Here is an 18,765-nt window from a genome sequence, read left to right as displayed (position 1 = left end):
GCCCAAAATATGAACGAGTTCATGAACTATCGTTCAATGCAGTGGCGTAGCAAGTCAGTCCCGGGCCCATATGCAAAATAAATTTTACGGGCCCCCCCGCCCACAAGTAATCGAAGATATAGATATAGGCTAGACGTTCATATATAGACGTTCACTGTAGTGTATCAAGAAAATACCATACTAAACAATACCATAAAAAACACACTCTACCCAACAATTTTTCACAACCAGAACGGAACAAAAACAAATCTAAAACAACCAAGGCACTGCCAATGTCAATAATAATAGGCCTACTGATCTTGGCACGGCGGCCCAAACTGTAAAAACATAAAACTAGTACTCACTCATTTTAGTTGCATTCACCGGGCCTTTCTTTCGGCAAATTCATCCACGATGTCAACAGTAACAGGGACCTTCGACATCGTTGTCATTTACACTAGGTTTGCACAAAAAAACGGTCTATTTTGGGTAGCCTACTTTTTGTGTCGCGACTATAACTTCTCCACCCTCCTTTTTCTCTTTAATGCCCCACTTTTATGTTTGTATTTGTCCATCCTTTAATGTTCAATTAGCTAGCCGATAGTAACCTCTCACTCTGTTTTCTTTTTTTAATTTGGCGCGGCGATGTAGTGTGCGTCATATAAAAAATGACAGCGTAGTTCTTCTACGTCAGCTGCGGGGTGCAAAAAAAAAATGCACACCTTAAATGTCGGAGAAAGTATACATTAGGGAGAAACAAGAAATTACTACAGATGACAAGCATACAAAAAATAATGAAATATATTTATTGTGGCCACGAATTTAAAATTAATTTCCTGGTTTTAATTTAAAGCTCCTCATGGGCGGGCCCCCTATTGGCCCGGGCCCATTTGCACGTGCATACCCTGCATGCCCTGACGCTACGCCACTGGTTCAATGAACGCGTTCAGGCACAACACTGGCGGGAGTATTAGCTTCGAGGTAAACATGGGGAATGGCTGATACTTTGCAAAAAACAAATGACTGAGATCATCATGAACTCGGCTATTGTATATTGATTGCCTAACGCTTATACACTGGCCGGGAAGCCGGTCGCGGCCAGGTCGGGTTCATTCACAACTTGCGCCATGATGTCATTTTGGAATGATATGCTAAAGCGTTACCTGCGGTGTCAACCCCCCTCCTTCCTGCAACCAATCAACGCGCCCCTCATTTGCATTATTAAAATGACCGTCCATGACAGCCAAAATATCGCATCAGATCTCGCGAGACAATAATGCCTTCAGAAATAAGGGTCTGAGGAGCTCTGTGTTTATTTTTTTTTCCACTTTTCTTTTTTAGAAGGGCCTGAAAGACTATAATACAGCAGTAGGTATCCAAGGTAATACTAGGTTATGACTCCTTTAAACATTGACACCACGTCTAACACACGAGCAATACTTGAAAACACCCTTTGTGATGTACCTGATTGATGTATGCGATACACTGGGCTATGTTGTCCTCGGTGCAGAACGCACTCAGCACGCTGTAGGAGGCTTTCGGCAGGGCCATGGTGGAGTGCAGGGAGTGGGGAGAGTTTCGCCTGGAGGGAGACATGCTGATCCCAGAAATACTGGAGAGCTCTTTGGTGTCTGCACAGAAGACAAAAGAAAAGGCAGAGCCGGTTATTGAAGCCCGCCTTGACATGCCTAACATCACTGTTTTAGCATGGTGTCGAGCAGCTGCAAAACAGGTAAGCAAGTAAAAAGGTTTAAGTGCAGGAAAAGATTAAAAAAAACAACAACAACAATATAGATGCAAGCAGCAATTATGGGTCCAAACAGAACAGATGCTAAATAAGTTTCAACACATTAGGCAGTGGTGTTGCCAAGATACTGGATACGAATCACAGCATTTCAGGGTGTTCTGACGAGGATCTGAGGAAAATTTGGTGAAAATAGTGAAATATATATATATATATACACACGGTCATTTGGTATTCCGGCCTTTGTCATTCGGTAAAACCGATATAGTAAATATTTAAATGGAATAATATTGTTTCTAATAACTAAAGGAACTATCCATCCATCCATCTTCTACCGCTTATCCGCAAAAGGAACTACAATAATACAAATATAAAGAAGATAAAGCTCTTTTTTTTTTTTACATTTCCCCTTTCCTCCTTTCCCTGTGCAATGTTTTACTTGAATATGTTGGAGTGTTTAGAGTAGTTCAATAAAATTATTACATTTATGAGATCAGTGATAATTTTATTTTATATTTCTTCTGTGGTACACACTATATACTATCTCAACATCAATGTCAAATCAGTTTTTTTCATGAATTATAATTATCTGCAAATTAATAATTTTAGATCTATTCATGGTTAAACCAAATGACTTTTTTGGTGACAAATTTTGTCCATCTTGTAAAAAAAAAAAGAGACAAAAACAGTGCTAACTGATAGTACAAACCACAAACTCTTATTGTTAACACCTAGGTAAACTAAAAAATGGTTTCAAATATAGTTATATCTCCATTCTATTTCTTTACACTTTTAAAAACCTTATTCGTCAATGACCCATAACCAGAAACTGATTGGGAATTTAAACTACGCTATGAATTCGACTCGGCGTGAGTCCAGGAATTAGAGGGGGAAATAAATAGTCTTTCCAGGCCTTACGGTTCAAAAGTTACTAGCCTCAAAGTGTGTGCAAATTTGACCCGTTGGAAAGACATGAGGAGAAAACGATGACAGTTTTCTTTTTGGGGTAAACTACTCCTTCCAACTCATTACAGAAAAAGTACAGAGAGAAATATATTAATTTCCACATGATGCAACATTACACAGATTAATTATAAACAATCCTTAAATTAGCTCAGTCTCTCAAGCCCAACGCTCACACAAGTCCCAGACACAATCTTCCCATGTTTGAAGCTCACCGAGAGACGGATCTGGCATCATTGCTGGAGTCCACCAATCTCCCATCATGTCCACATTCAGCTTGGCCGGGACTCTTGGCTGTCCCGCTCTTCCAGAAGCAGGCTAGCACTCGGCCATCATCGCTCCTGAAATAGCATAGTCGTCAGACTGGATTACAGGATTCCTCTGAAGCCGGATTAAACTGCAGGATTACAGAGCCAGCGCGAGACAGAGCGGGTTGAGGAAACATGGAGTGCAAGAAAAACAGGAGGATCGAGGTGGAAAACTCCTCAGGGCTGGGTAATGACTTATATCACACGAGCTATACACTCATGTAGAGCTCAAGCTAATCAATCTAGACATCATCTGAAGAAAACCTAAGTGTGCTGCAGTGAAGCTGTGACATAAGAGAGCTGTTATAATCTGAGCTGGGTCATGTCTAGGGCTAATTGTCAAACAACAACTATTATTCAATGATGAACACCAACAACAATTGATTTCATTATTGATTAGCTGGGTCTGTGTGTCACCACTCAAAAATGCATTCAAGAAATCTGAATGTGAAATGGAATCAATTGAGGGAAAAAGAAAAGTGCAACAATTTATTAAGTTGTAGAAAGTGGGCATTGCAAACTAGCTTGTTGCCCAGCCCTGCCCTACATCAGAGGAGGGATGTCCTAGCAAGGGGGAGGGGCACGTTTATATTGCTGATAGGACGACACTTTAAAATAATGATGTGCACTGATAAATAATTTAATAAACAATGCAACATTCCATGAACAAAATAGGAAATGTCCATTTTGACTTCTGAAAGATTAAACATACGCCTGAAATATCAGCTTGAAATGGCAACCGTCACATTTGAAGAGAGTAACACAGTGATGAATGACATCTTCTGGATTTAGATGAACAACATATTAACCTTCCAACACCAAGACTGATTTGTGTCACTCTTATAAGAGATTCCTATTAAAATCATCTTGGCTTCTGCAGATCTTCGTCTACATTACTCAAACACAGATCCCTGAACACACGATGTCCTCTGGCAATCCCATCCTAATCAAGAGTTACAAAATCTGTCTAATAATTTGACACCTTTCACAAATATCAGCACAATTACTAATGTGATACTGATTATACACAACAGCTCAATAAACAAGTTAAAGGGTTAGTTCACGCAAAAACTATAATTCTGTCATATCCGACTCACCCTCACGTCGTTCCAAACCCGAAAGACTTTTATTCTTCACAACACTAATGAAGATATTTTAAATCAAATCCAAGTGGTCTGTGTCCCTCCATTAAGAGCTACACAACCACCATTTTGACACTTCAAACTAATCAAAGAGATTGTAAAACTAATCCGTACTAATCCGAGCTGTTTACAGCTAATTTTCTGAGGAGACACTTTATATGTAGCCTGGATGCCGGCCGAACTTAGCCCCGCCCACAACATTTTTAGGTCGGGAAGTTCGGTCTGGACTTGATCCGTTGAGGAGCTATTATGCCCAAACAAAAGCTGTTCGACCAATCAAATTGTCAGAGCGGGCTTTATACGATGATGGACAGATGATCAACAGTAACGTAATCATCCACGTCACCAACGAGCGCTTGGGTTGAATTCGTTTACAACAAAGATGACTGACGCTGGAGAATTGAGATTTCACAGTTACAAATAAGTCAGATAGAATAAATGCATATTTGGCGTGCTGTCCGAGGAGAGGCTCCGGCTCGGTATTCGGCCCGAACCCAAAGTACACCCCTCGTATTTCTGGCTGTGGAAGAACAATCCGAGAGTGAGTGATGAAAACGGTCAAGGAATGTTAGGTGAGTTGACAGAGTAAATAAATATAAGCTTCCTCTCATGATAGTGTAGACATGGCAGCCTAATTGTTTGATCTCCTCCCGATTCTGCCATCGCGTCTGTTATAGAAGATATCGACAGCGCATTCATTTAAAAAGAGGAACAGAGAACCGCGATCAAGGCATTTGTCGATCGGACACATGAATAAAGAACATACGTCACTTACTCCGTTGCTCTGATTGGTTGTAGGTCTATCCAATTGAGTGCAGAGGCATTTTCCTTCCTGGTTCGGTTGAAACACGCCTCATAATCACAGCCCAATGGAACAGTATCAGACTCACATACTGACTAGAGTCTGAGTATGATGACGTCAGGCTACTTTATATGATGATCAGATTTAATTTAGAATTTTATTCCTGTAAACAATCATCAACTCACACATCAGTTGTGGTAAAAGGGAAGCTGAAGCATGTGCACTTGACGTCACGTGAGAGAACCAATGAGGTTCATTCTCGTGTTACGCATCACGTTTGAGCTTCAGCAAGAACCAATGAGGTTCATTCTCGTGTTACGCATCACGTTTGAGCTTCAGCAAGAACCAATGAGGTTCATTCTCGTGTTACGCATCACGTTTGAGCTTCAGCAAGAACCAATGAGGTTCATTCTCGTGTTACGCAGCACGTTTGAGCTTCAGCAAGAACCAATGAGGTTCATTCTTGTGTTACGCATCACGTTTGAGCCTCGGCAAGAACCAATGAGGTTCATTCTCGTGTTACGCAGCACGTTTGAGCTTCAGCAAGAACCAATGAGGTTCATTCTCGTGTTACGCATCACGTTTGAGCTTCGGCAAGAACCAATGAGGTTCATTCTCGTGTTACGCATCACGTTTGAGCTTCGGCAAGAACCAATGAGGTTCATTCTCGTGTTACGCATCACGTTTGAGCTTCAGCAAGAACCAATGAGGTTCATTCTCGTGTTACGCATCACGTTTGAGCTTCAGCAAGAACCAATGAGGTTCATTCTCGTGTTACGCATCACGTTTGAGCTTCAGCAAGAACCAATGAGGTTCATTCTCGTGTTACGCAGCACGTTTGAGCCTCGGCAAGAACCAATGAGGTTCATTCTCGTGTTACGCAGCACGTTTGAGCCTCGGCAAGAACCAATGAGGTTCATTCTCGTGTTACGCATCACGTTTGAGCTTCGGCAAGAACCAATGAGGTTCATTCTCGTGTTACGCAGCACGTTTGAGCCTCGGCAAGAACCAATGAGGTTCATTCTCGTGTTACGCAGCATGTTTGAGCTTCGGCAAGAACCAATGAGGTTCATTCTCGTGTTACGCATCACGTTTGAGCTTCGGCAAAAACCAATGAGGTTCATTCTCGTGTTACGCATCACGTTTGAGCTTCGGCAAGAACCAATGAGGTTCATTCTCGTGTTACGCAGCACGTTTGAGCTTCGGCAAGAACCAATGAGGTTCATTCTCGTGTTACGCATCACGTTTGAGCTTCGGCAATAACCAATGAGGTTCATTCTGGTGTTACGCAGCACGTTTGAGCTTCAGCAAGAACCAATGAGGTTCATTCTCGTGTTACGCATCACGTTTGAGCTTCGGCAAGAACCAATGAGGTTCATTCTCGTGTTACGCAGCACGTTTGAGCTTCGGCAAGAACCAATGAGGTTCATTCTCGTGTTACGCATCACGTTTGAGCTTCGGCAATAACCAATGAGGTTCATTCTGGTGTTACGCAGCACGTTTGAGCTTCAGCAAGAACCAATGAGGTTCATTCTCGTGTCGGCAAGAACCAATGAGGTTCATTCTCGTGTTACGCAGCACGTTTGAGCTTCGTCAAGAACCAATGAGGTTCATTCTCGTGTTACGCATCACGTTTGAGCGGCAAGAACCAATGAGGTTCATTCTCGTGTTACGCATCACGTTTGAGCTTCGGCAAGAACCAATGAGGTTCATTCTCGTGTTACGCAGCACGTTTGAGCTTCAGCAAGAACCAATGAGGTTCATTCTCGTGTCGGCAAGAACCAATGAGGTTCATTCTCGTGTTACGCAGCACGTTTGAGCGGCAAGAACCAATGAGGTTCATTCTCGTGTTACGCAGCACGTTTGAGCTTCGGCAAGAACCAATGAGGTTCATTCTCGTGTTACGCAGCACGTTTGAGCTTCAGCAAGAACCAATGAGGTTCATTCTCGTGTCGGCAAGAACCAATGAGGTTCATTCTCGTGTTACGCAGCACGTTTGAGCTTCGGCAAGAACCAATGAGGTTCATTCTCGTGTTACGCATCACGTTTGAGCTTCGGCAAGAACCAATGAGGTTCATTCTCGTGTTACGCAGCACGTTTGAGCTTCGGCAAGAACCAATGAGGTTCATTCTCGTGTTACGCATCACGTTTGAGCGGCAAGAACCAATGAGGTTCATTCTCGTGTTACGCAGCACGTTTGAGCTTCGGCAAGAACCGATGAGGTTCATTCTCGTGTTACGCAGCACGTTTGAGCTTCAGCAAGAACCAATGAGGTTCATTCTCGTGTCGGCAAGAACCAATGAGGTTCATTCTCGTGTTACGCAGCACGTTTGAGCTTCGGCAAGAACCAATGAGGTTCATTCTCGTGTTACGCATCACGTTTGAGCTTCGGCAAGAACCAATGAGGTTCATTCTCGTGTTACGCATCACGTTTGAGCTTCGGCAAGAACCAATGAGGTTCATTCTCGTGTTACGCAGCACGTTTGAGCTTCGGCAAGAACCAATGAGGTTCATTCTCGTGTTACGCAGCACGTTTGAGCTTCGGCAAGAACCAATGAGGTTCATTCTCGTGTTACGCATCACGTTTGAGCTTCAGCAAGAACCAATGAGGTTCATTCTCGTGTTACGCAGCACGTTTGAGCTTCAGCAAGAACCAATTAGTTGGTTCTTATGTGTCAAAAAAGTACGGCTGAGCTTCTGTTTATGGTCGCTGATGTTTATATGTGAATAAAAGCCTAATTTTTTTTTTTCATTTTTGGGTGAACCAACCCTTCAATATTAAGTGTTTCATTTGGACATAAATGTTGTCTTTTTTGCTCCGTTTAACAAATCTGCATTTTTGGAAAGAATCGTTTGATTGAATCATTCAATAACTCATTCATAAAGAGTCACATGCTTCACTCCAGATTGAATAAGCCGTTTGAATGAATCATTGAATGAATGACTCACTCATTAGGAAGGAGACTTGCTGCGACCTACTGGCTTTTTAGGGTCATATTTAAAGCAGAATTTAATATAATAACTTCATCAATTTTATCTTTAAATCTAAGATTCCAAAGACTTCTGGATTATTACAGGAAACAAGCTCTGAAACCAACACAAGTTTATGATTCTTCCACCTTTTGTTCATCAAGAGAATCTTCAGAAAGCCCAAATAAAAATCACTAAAAGGAGAGAGCAAAAGTTAGGCCATAAACTAACTACACTACAATCACAATCACATGACATCTTGATGAATCTGGTTCCCACCTTTTTTATTTTTTGGAAATGTGTTCATGTTGCAAATGTCTAATAATTATTATTATTTTTAATAAATGCCTTTTCTTTCAGACTGAGCTTATCTAGATAGTTATCATGACTGTATTAGTTCTACTCATTGTGTTTAAAGCCCTCGGCAACATCTGTAGTCCCATTTAGCCATTTGTTAAACAGCCTTTTTCAAGACACAGCGTTTATAGCCTACAGATATTGGGCATGTGTGAAACAACAAGTTAATAATTAATCATCTATGCTTGGAGTCATTTCATGTTTTAAACTGTACTTTGCTTTCAGTAACTGTCATGACTTGAAACCAACAACAACAACAAAAAAGAGTTGCTCAGAGAAAGGCTAGGGAGGTTTTATCAAGAAGATTAAGGTAGATAGTTGAGATTATATTATTTCCACATCAGCAGCTGAGACTATTCTCATGGCAAGAGCTGTTTTACAGTGTTCATTTTCTATTAATTACATATTAATACGTATAAAAATCCTACAAAGAGCTTATTAAGCCAGTCCTTGGCTTTAATAAAGCACACCAAGTAAAATCATCATCTAAACTGCCTCATAATCTTAAAACAAAATAACTTCCCTCAGTTCCCTATCAAGGCTACGGAACTCGACATTACGGATGTCGTATATGGGAACTCCTCTCATCCTTCACTTCCGCTGAAATCTTATAGGCTAACGCCAGCAGAGCTGGCCAATTGACGCAAATACGCAAATACTGAAACACCGTTGCAGTTATAATGCAAGTGCAGCGTCAATTCCCTTCAGAATCTCTCTCTTCACGCTTAAATCGTGTGCTAGAAAGCTGATACTACAAACTTGGATTATTCGCCGTCGTTGAAGTTGCGTCGGAGATACTCGCACTGTCTCCTGCATCCGATGGCAACTACTTGCAACGTATGCTCGGGCCCCATCGCCCCCCCCGACACGCACCTGTTCTGCATCGCGTGCTTGGGGCTGGCCCACGCTGAGTCAGCCCTCGGGGACGGAGGGTCCTGCGACCACTGCGCGGATTTATCCCTTCGAGCCCTCAGAGCCAGGAGGGACGAGGCTCGCGCAGCAGCGGGAATTGGGCCTACCGCCGCCTTTGAGCCGCTGGTAGCCCCCCCCAACCGTAGAGTCGAGGTTCGCTCCCCGGTGAGCTTCCCCGACCCCACCTTTCAACCCCCTCGCGACGTCGCTGACTTCGTTTCTTTCGGGGTGAGTGAGGAGGACGACTCCATGTCGCTGTCAGCCTCCGAGAACGACTGGGGTGCGGAGCAGGCCGCACCGCTGGCGGCCGCGGAGCAGGACACCCCTGCGGACCTGCAGGACGAGCTCTTCCGTGTCCTCTCTAAGGCCGTCGAGGAGCTGGACCTCGACTGGAAAGCTCCTGATGAACCATCTAAGAGCAAATTGGATACGTGGTTCCTACAATCGAGCCGCCGTCAGGCCGCTTCGAAAAGGGGAACACCGTTTTTTCCCGACGTGCATGAGCACGTGGTGAAGTCGTGGGCGGCCCCGCAATCGGCGCGCACCCTCACTTCCACCCAGGCTATGTTTGCCCCCGTGGACGAGGCGGGGGACCACGGCTACCTCGGCATCCCTCCCGTCGAGGAGACCGTCGCCGCTCATCTCTGCCCGTCGGCTCCCGCCCTGGGCTCGGACCGCAGCCTGCCGTCCCGAGCCTGCAGATTTACGGCCCACCAGGCCAACAAGGCCTTCGGTGCCGCGGGGGAGGCGGTATCCGCGCTGCACGCTATGGCCCTTCTCCAAGTGCTCCAGGCAAAGCAGCTGAAGTCTCTGGATGGCGCCGCCTCTATTGACGCTGACGCCATCCGGGATCTCCGTTCGGCCACGGACCTCGCGCTCCTGGCCACGAAGCGCTCGGCCCAGGCGATCGGCCGTTCTATGGGTTTCCTCGTGGTCCTCCACAGGCATCTGTGGCTCACCCTGTCAGACGTGCAGGAAGCCGACAGGAAGACGCTCTTGAACGCGCCCATTTCCCCTGCAGGCCTGTTCGGAGACGCCATGGAGAAAGTAACCGAGCGTTACTCCGAGACGCAGAAAAAGGCCAAAGCTATGAGCCACGTCATTCCGCGAAGGGCGCCGCCGCCGCCGCCGCAGCCGCAGCCGCGCTCTCGTTCTTCCTCAGCCTCAGGCCGCCAACCCCAGGCTGCGGCCAGAAGACAGACAGCGCCCCGCCCGGGACAGGATGCCCGTAAAGGCCGCAGCGGTCCGTGGCAAGGGGCGGGTAACAGGAGGACGCAGAGGAGCCCGCGCAGAAAGCCCACCGCGTCCCCTGCCAGGCCCAAGCAGTCGTCCTGACCGCTCGGGCAAGAGGAGGAAAAAGCGCCAGGCCGGCCCCGCGTGCAAGCGGCGCGCTCTAGTGCACTTCGTCCCTCAGAGTTCTGTGAGCGACGCGTGCAGTTGTTCTGTGTGTGTAAATGTTGTGAATGTTGTTCAAATAAAGCAAATTACTACTTCACAAACAGAGCTTTTTTCTCCTCTTGCACCACACACTGTGTTACCCGCCCTGCCCTCGAGCAGCGCAGAGTCACGGTCAATAACTACCCCCAACACTCACATAGCGGCCATGACCGCAGCGGCGATGACCGCAGGTTTAGATCAGCCCTCGCTCAGTCGTTTCCAGGCAGCGTGGGAAGCTATTCCGGGCATTTCGCCGTGGGTGTTGAATATAATTCGGCGCGGGTACACACTTCAGTTCAAACGCAGACCACCCCGCTTTCGCGGCGTAATTCAGTCATTAACTTTGCCCCAAAACGCTCGCGTGCTGAGGCAGGAAGTGTGCAGCTTGCTCGAGAAAAAGGCTATAGAACCAGTTCCCCCGAGCGAACGGGACAGCGGGTTCTACAGCCGCTACTTCGTTGTGCCGAAGAAGGGAGGGGGTCTCCGCCCCATTCTGGATCTGAGACCTGTCAACAGAGCGCTTCACAAACGCGCCTTCAGGATGACAACACTGAAGCAAATCCTGGCGCAAATTCGCCCCGGGGATTGGTTCGCTTCAGTGGATTTAAAGGACGCTTACTTTCACATTCAGATAGTGAAACGTCACAGACGATTCCTGAGGTTTGCGTTCGAGGATTCGGCGTACCAATATACGGTGCTTCCGTTTGGACTGGCCCTAGCCCCCCGAACGTTTTCAAAATGTGTAGACGCGGCACTTTCACCCCTCAGATCGAGCGGAATGCGCGTCTTGAACTATCTGGACGACTGGCTAGTTCTCGCTCAGTCGAGAGAAACGCTGGTCAGCCACGTGAATGCCCTCCTTCGACACTTGGAGATGCTCGGGTTGAGGGTGAACGTCCAGAAAAGTGTGCTCACACCGAGCCAGACGATAACATTCCTGGGAGTGTGCTTGGATTCGGTGAGAATGAGAGCGCGCCTCTCCCCCGAGCGAGCGGAGGCTCTGAGTTCTTCTCTCGGTCTCTTCAGACCTGGCAGGCTCGTCCCACTGAAAGAGTTTCAGAGACTACTGGGACGGATGGCAGCGGCTTCTTCGGTGTGTCATCTGGGGCTGCTGCATATGAGACCGCTTCAACACTGGCTGAAAGCGCGCGTTCCCCCGAGCGCGTGGTATTCTGGCCACAGGCGCGTTATGGTCACCAGCGGATGCGCCCGCGCCCTGGCCCCGTGGAGGAACCCAGATCTCTTCAGCTCAGGGGTCCCTATGGGCTTAGTGACCCAGCGAGTGGAGGTCCTGACGGACGCTTCATCCACCGGATGGGGAGCGGTCTGCTTGGGCAAGCCCGCCTCGGGTCGGTGGTCAGAGAAGCAGATGGAGTGGCACATAAATCGCTTGGAACTGGAAGCGGTCTCTCTAGCTCTAAAAACCTTCCGGTCTCAGCTGGAGCAGCGGCATGTGTTGATTCGGACAGACAACACCTCCGTGGTTTCGTACATAAATCGCCAAGGCGGTGTACATTCCAAAGCCCTATTCAGGCAGGCGGAATCCCTTCTGCTATGGGCGGACCGGTTTTTCCTCTCGGTGAGAGCGGCGCACATCCCCGGTGTTCTAAATCGCGGGGCGGATATGCTCTCGAGAAGCGGGATTCCCCAGGGGGAGTGGAGGCTTCACCCCGGGACGGTTCAGCTGATATGGAATCGTTTCGGCAGGGCGGAGGTCGACCTCTTTGCAACGAGCGAGAACGCGCACTGTCAGATGTTCTTCTCGCTGTCCCGTTCCCCCCGGGAGGTGGACGCGCTGACTGCGCGATGGCCGAGAGTCTGTCTCTATGCCTTTCCTCCGGTGAAAATTTTGCCCATGGTGTTGTGCAAAATCAGGGAGGAGAAGGCGGCGGTGACTCTGGTAGCCCCGAACTGGCCGAATCAGCCCTGGTTCGCGGATTTGGTAGAGTTGCTAGCAGGGCAGCCATGGGAGATCCCGCTCAGGAAGGACCTTCTGTCTCAGGCGAGCGGAACGATCTGGCATCCCAGCCCCGCGCTGTGGAGCCTCCATGTGTGGCCGCTACAGGGTCGCTGAGCGGGCGGGACGCGCTGCACTCGCGGGTTTTGAATACCATCGCGGAGGCGCGAGCTCCGTCCACCAGGCGCCTGTATGCTCTGAAGTGGGGTGTGTTCTCTAAATGGTGTCAGGATGTCGGTATAGACCCAGCGGACTGTTCTGTGTCGGATATTCTACGCTTCCTTCAGTATAGGATGGATGAAGGGAGCCTGCCATCCACTCTGAAGGTTTATGTGGCCGCTATTGCCGCGTTTCACCCCCCTGTTGACGGACAGTCTATCGGTAGACATGCGTCGGTGACACGGTTCCTCAAGGGAGCTAGGAGATTGTGCCCTGCACGGCCGCCTTCTGTGCCGCCGTGGGATTTAGCTTTGGTCTTGGAGGCTTTGTCACGACCGCCTTTTGAGCCCCTAGCCTCGATTGCCATTAAGGAGCTATCGATTAAAACGGCTCTGCTTCTCGCTCTCGCCTCGGCGAAGCGGGTTGGGGATTTACAGGCTTTCTCTGTAAGTGAAGATTGTATTCGCTTTGGACCGGGAAACTGTAATGTTACTCTCAGACCGAGACCGGGTTACGTTCCTAAGTCGCTCAATACCCCGTTCAGAGCGCAGATCGTTTCTCTGCCTGCCCTGTCCGCTGAGCCATCAACCTCTCAGGGTTCGGATGCTCAGAGTGCTATTTGCCCAGTCAGAGCGCTCCGAGAATACATTTCTCGCTCGGCAGCGTTTCGACAATCGGACCAGCTGTTTGTGTGCTTTGGTGGATGCAACAAGGGACGGGGGGTCTCAAAACAGAGGCTTGCTCACTGGATCGTGGACGCTATTGTTTTGGCTTATGATTGCCTGGGACAGGAATGTCCCCTGAACATCAAGGCCCATTCGACTAGGGCGATTGCCTCCTCGTGGGCCTGGACTAAGGGTATGTCTATTCAGGATTTATGTCTTGCGGCTGGCTGGTCTTCTCAGAACACGTTTGCCAGATTTTATAAGTTGGATTTACCCTCTGTAGCGTCTCGAGTGCTTTCGGTGAGTTGATCGCTTACACAGCATTAAGAGAGCAGCTCTGCGCTTTGCTCATGAGTTGTTCTGTGTGCTATTGTGTGTTATACTATTGTCACCGCTATGCGTTGGCTTCTCTGTTGTTGTTGTTGCCCTGTTGGTCTACAGTGCAACCTTCCCCCAGTTATACTGCTCGGGATATGCAAATTCCGGTAGTGTTGGTGTGTTCCTGTGATTGGTCCCTTTGGACCTATCAGAGGTTAGAGGTTCGCTATTTGTCAATCTCGGCCTATCAGGCACTTCCATTCTGGGGGCGAGGTTTGTATTGGGTCTGTTCAGTAGTTTGCTGCCACGGCGGGATTCTATACAGTTCCCATATACGACATCCGTAATGTCGAGTTCCGTAGCCTTGATAGGGAACGTCTCCGGTTACTTTCGTAACCTCGGTTCCCTGAAAGGCAAGGAACGAGACATTACGCTCGCCGCCGTGTTCGCTATTAATTTAGCGTTGTTCGATTCTGAAGGGAATTGACGCTGCACTTGCATTATAACTGCAACGGTGTTTCAGTATTTGCGTATTTGCGTCAATTGGCCAGCTCTGCTGGCGTTAGCCTATAAGATTTCAGCGGAAGTGAAGGATGAGAGGAGTTCCCATATACGACATCCGTAATGTCTCGTTCCTTGCCTTTCAGGGAACCGAGGTTACGAAAGTAACCGGAGACGATTTCTCATCTCTGATGACGTGTTTACTGGCGCGAGGGCGGGGCAACCTGTCACTCACATGAGATCCACCAATAGCAAACCACAACCAATCAATTCCTCAGTCCAAATCAAATGAAAACAAAAATTACATTTTTTTGCAAAGAAAACAAACTCAATCTATTTATGGCAGAAACGCCCCCTGTGTGGGAAAGCTTCGAGTAAGTTAACTAACTCGATTTCAATACATTTGTATTTAAAAACAACACTGCCTTCAGAAATGTTCATTTTTATCAACAGTGATTGGACAACGTCCAATCTGATTCACTATTCTCACCGCAACGTTAACTTACTAGAAAAATAACATGTTTATTTTCAATGCATGACCGTTGGCTGGCGTTCAGTGGGTCTGTTTCAGTCCTCTACCTAGACAGCTTTTCTAGGCGGGTGGGAACACATCCATTCGACCCTAGACACGCAGTCTATGTAGGAAACACACGACATTAGAGACACAGCCCGAGTGTTAACTTTAGCACAGCGCTAATAACACAGTCACACATGTTGACTTACATCAGATGCAGCTCCGCGTATTCAACCCGTCAGATCACCATGTGCTCGCGTGATTCAGATCAGAAAGATCCCGAGCGAGTGTGTGAGTGTGTGAGAGACTGCAGTGCGAGTGTTGTCGTCCACCTGCCCTGGAGCGCAGGAGATGTTTGGGTGATTTGAAGCGCACCTCCGCTCTTCCAAATAAACAAGCGCGACGCTCATTGGCCAGCCTGTTGTCAGGCAACCAGCATCTCGCCATTTCATTGGCTGGATTATCTCTCCTACCTGCCTGTAACTACTCGCAACAGGTGTTCAGTGTCTGCCTACAGGGAACTAATGTATGGAGAAGACATGAATCATTTAAAAAATATTGTAGCTGTAAATAATAATAAAAAATATATTATACAAACGTACATATTTTTATATTTGTATATTTTCAAGTAGCCTACAACGATTCCTCAATTTATTTAAATTTGTATATAGTCTACCTTTCATTTATTATTTCATTCACTCTTCTTTTATTAATTTATATAAAAGATAAATAAAATATTTCCTCTATAGGCTATGGTCCAAACATGCAATATTGAAAAACAAATTAAGCAACATATAAAATAAATAAAAATGAATTTATCCAACGAATATTGTTCCTGATGAACTCTAGGCACTGAAAGGCCTTCAGTGAGGAGTTTGGTGTCCGAAATGTGTCGCACAATGACGAATCGATAAATATTTATATTTAAACTCTGTCTATTTCTCTTAATAGCTAGCTTTGAAATATTAGCAATAAAATATTAGCTACCCTATTTTCAGTGTCTTTTGTAAAGTCTTTTATTTCCACGGGTGTAATTAAAGCCATTCAGATTAGAATAAAGGTGGTGATTGTTCATTTTTTAAAACATTTATTTCCAACAAAACATACATGTAACATTTCGAAAAATACAAATGTTTTACACATATAGTATCATAAAACATTAATAACATTTTTAACATTAGGTACTGTAATGAAAGCTAAGGAAAACATTCATAGCAACGATATTAAAGAAAATTCACATATTAAAGAGGAAGGGTAACAGAAATGTGTAAATGTGAATAATCTAAGTAAAGAATAAAAGGAATTTAACTCTTTGTAAATGTCCATAGTTCTGATTGCTTTGCGGTTTGAAAGTCCTCGTAAGGTTTTAAATTAAATCTTCAGTAATGATGTGAGGAATTATACAAATGCACTTTGATTCTCATGTGATAAAATAGCCAGTTACATTTGACACTTTATGAGACTTTATGATGACTTTCAATCAGGGCCGGTTCTAGACATTAGGAGGCCCTAGGCAAAATTCATGTTGGAGGCCCCCCACCCCCAATAAAAAACACTTGAAACAAATATGATTCCTAACCTTTTTATTTACAACATTTAATTTTAAATTTAGTATATTTTGACTTACACAGTAGCCTACATAAGTTTGGACACATTACTATTTTTAATGTTTTTGAAAGAAGTCTCTTATGCTCATCAAGCCTGGATTTATTTGATCAAAAATACAGAAAAATAATATAGTGAAATATTATTAAAATCTAAAATAATGGTTTTCTATTTTACTATACTTTCAAATATATTTCTGTGATGCAAAGCTGAATTTAGTGTCACGTGATCCTTCAGAAAACTTTATAATATTCTGATTTATTATCAAATGTTAGAAATGGTGCTTCATATTTATTTTATAACCTGTGATACTTTTTTTCAGGATTTTTTGATTATTAAAAAGTTGTTTAAAAAAAGTCTAAGTTTCTGTATTTTTGATCAAATAAATGCAGGCTTGTAGAGCATAATAAGAAACTTCTTTCAAAAACATAAAAAAATAGTAATGGGTCCAGACTTTTTACTGGTAGCCTAGGCTACTGCTGTATAAACATATTAATCAAACTTTATCTAAGGTAATCTCTTTTTTGTTTAATTTAGATGTTATTGTTGTTGTTGTTATTTTGCAGTTTTATTCAGTTTATTCCAGAATACAACTTCAGTAGACAAACATAAGTGCTTTTATCATTTTTTTCATAGCGGTATGGCCAGGATTTTTCCCTCCCATTTAATCAATATTGACTGCAGATATTATGATATTATGTATTGCATTGTTACCTTAAATATGCTATAGGCCTACACAAATAAAGTGGAAGAGAAAGACACGATCGCTACTGAGCAGAATTTTTTTTTTTCTAAAGTGATATTATTGGCGTAAGTAATGATGTCAGGGTATAATCTAATCATCAGCAGGATTTAGAAGATAGACCCATAGATATGAGATCCTTTATTTGAAACATTTAAAATTGTTGTAGTGTGTTGGCGTTTTAACTTTGAATAGCCTACAAACGTCTTGTCTTTTACTTTTGTAGCTTTTTTATTAGTCAGCTTCCGACGCGATATTATTTTCCTTGTACGCGCAAATTCAAAGCGTCGCGTCTGGGCACGTTAATGACGCTCGCGCTCTTTTAAACTCGTAATAAAGCGGTGAATGATTTTTCCAGAAATGACGCTGATCTACAGTACAAGTTTATATTTAGAATACATTGCAATCACTCCAAAATAGATGACGACAACTCACACACCTGCATTAGGCTACGAGCTGTGCTTCTTTGCGTGCCTATTTAGGCTTTTGCTTCGCAGCACCTGATGTTACACAACTGATGTTACACAAACTTTCAGAAGCCGGCACCCGCTTTGAAACGGAAACATTAATTGGTTTAACTGCAGATGAGTAACAATTCAACAATATCCAATGAACAATGAGGCTAGTATTTCTGCCAGTCTTGACTGGTGGACTATATATATAGGGGATGTTACGGTTATGGAGGCCCCTCCTCAAAGCCCGAGGCCCTAGGCCAGGGGTGTCCAAACTCAGTCCTGGAGGGCCACTGTCAAACTCTTTGGGAGAGTATAAACTGAGTTTGGACACCCCTGCCCTAGGCAATCGCCTGCTCTGCCTATAGCCAGCGCCGGTTTCAATTTCAGGAAAGAAAACATTAGCTGTTTTATGTTGTGCACTTAATAGGACTCATAAATAATGGACAAATGGTAGGCTAATATATAAAAAAATACCAAATGTGTTACTATGAATAAAACACAGGCAGGTTTAGTTATTTGCAAAAAACAAATCTGTACTCATAAATCACGGTGTTGTCAGAAACACAGAGAGAGAACTATTTCACCAAGCTATTTCACACAACTTTAATGAAGTGACGAATAATTTGCTTTCTTTCATCATATGGGCTCATCTAGTATGCTTTTTATTATGGTGTTTACCGAGTTTGGTCTTTTAATATCACTGTCTTAATAACATTAAGCAACGTTGAGCGCTTTAGGACGTCCCATTTCAACTTCTGCATGCTAATGCTAAATTCCTTTCGAGCAATGCAAAAGGTTTGCGTGAACGCAAACGCGTTGAAATATCATCCTTCCCCCCATCTCATATGTTTGTCCCCTTAGGCCCATACAGAAGACACATATATTGAAATATATTAATAATAAATATATTTTCATATATTTAAATGTATTAAATCTAAATAGATTAAAATATATGTTATATTTATATGTAAATATATTTTGAAATATATATTAAAAATATATTTAAATATTTGATTTTGGCCCCTTTTTAATATTTTTCACATATATTAAATATGTGTAAATATATTTTGATTGGAAATATTTACATATATTTCTTTATTTTATATGTAAATACATTTAGATATCAATCTATGTAAATATATTCATTTGCAAAATATGTGCATATATTAATTTCTAATATATGTTAACATATTAGATTTCTTTATATGTAAATATATTGTAATTGGAAATATTTA

At 44.4% G+C, this 18,765-nt stretch overlaps 1 protein-coding gene across 5 annotated transcripts in view; it reads right to left on the bottom strand.

Annotated features, from left to right (window-relative positions):
- ssx2ipa (synovial sarcoma, X breakpoint 2 interacting protein a) overlaps nucleotides 1-15,129 on the bottom strand; it is a 42,956-nt gene extending 27,827 nt beyond the window's left edge. The window contains exons 1-3 of one of the 5 annotated variants that reach the window (XM_084410334.1): nucleotides 14,938-15,129; nucleotides 2,902-3,083; nucleotides 1,444-1,610 (exon numbers count right to left, since the gene is read on the bottom strand). In XM_084410334.1, the coding sequence (XP_084266460.1) occupies nucleotides 1,444-1,610; nucleotides 2,902-2,950 (216 nt within the window). In that variant the 5' untranslated portion in view covers nucleotides 2,951-3,083; nucleotides 14,938-15,129. Of the gene's footprint in view, nucleotides 1-1,443; nucleotides 1,611-2,901; nucleotides 3,084-4,091; nucleotides 4,236-14,937 lie in introns of those variants that run through there. The other 4 variants (XM_084410332.1, XM_084410335.1, XM_084410333.1 and 1 more) reach the window with 4 other exon arrangements.
- Between the last annotated feature and the right edge of the window lie 3,636 nt (nucleotides 15,130-18,765).

This window comes from Rutilus rutilus, assembly GCF_951802725.1.
Source record: "Rutilus rutilus genome assembly, chromosome: 6".
Lineage (NCBI taxonomy): Eukaryota > Metazoa > Chordata > Actinopteri > Cypriniformes > Leuciscidae > Rutilus > Rutilus rutilus.
This window is presented reverse-complemented; position numbering and strand designations above follow the sequence as displayed.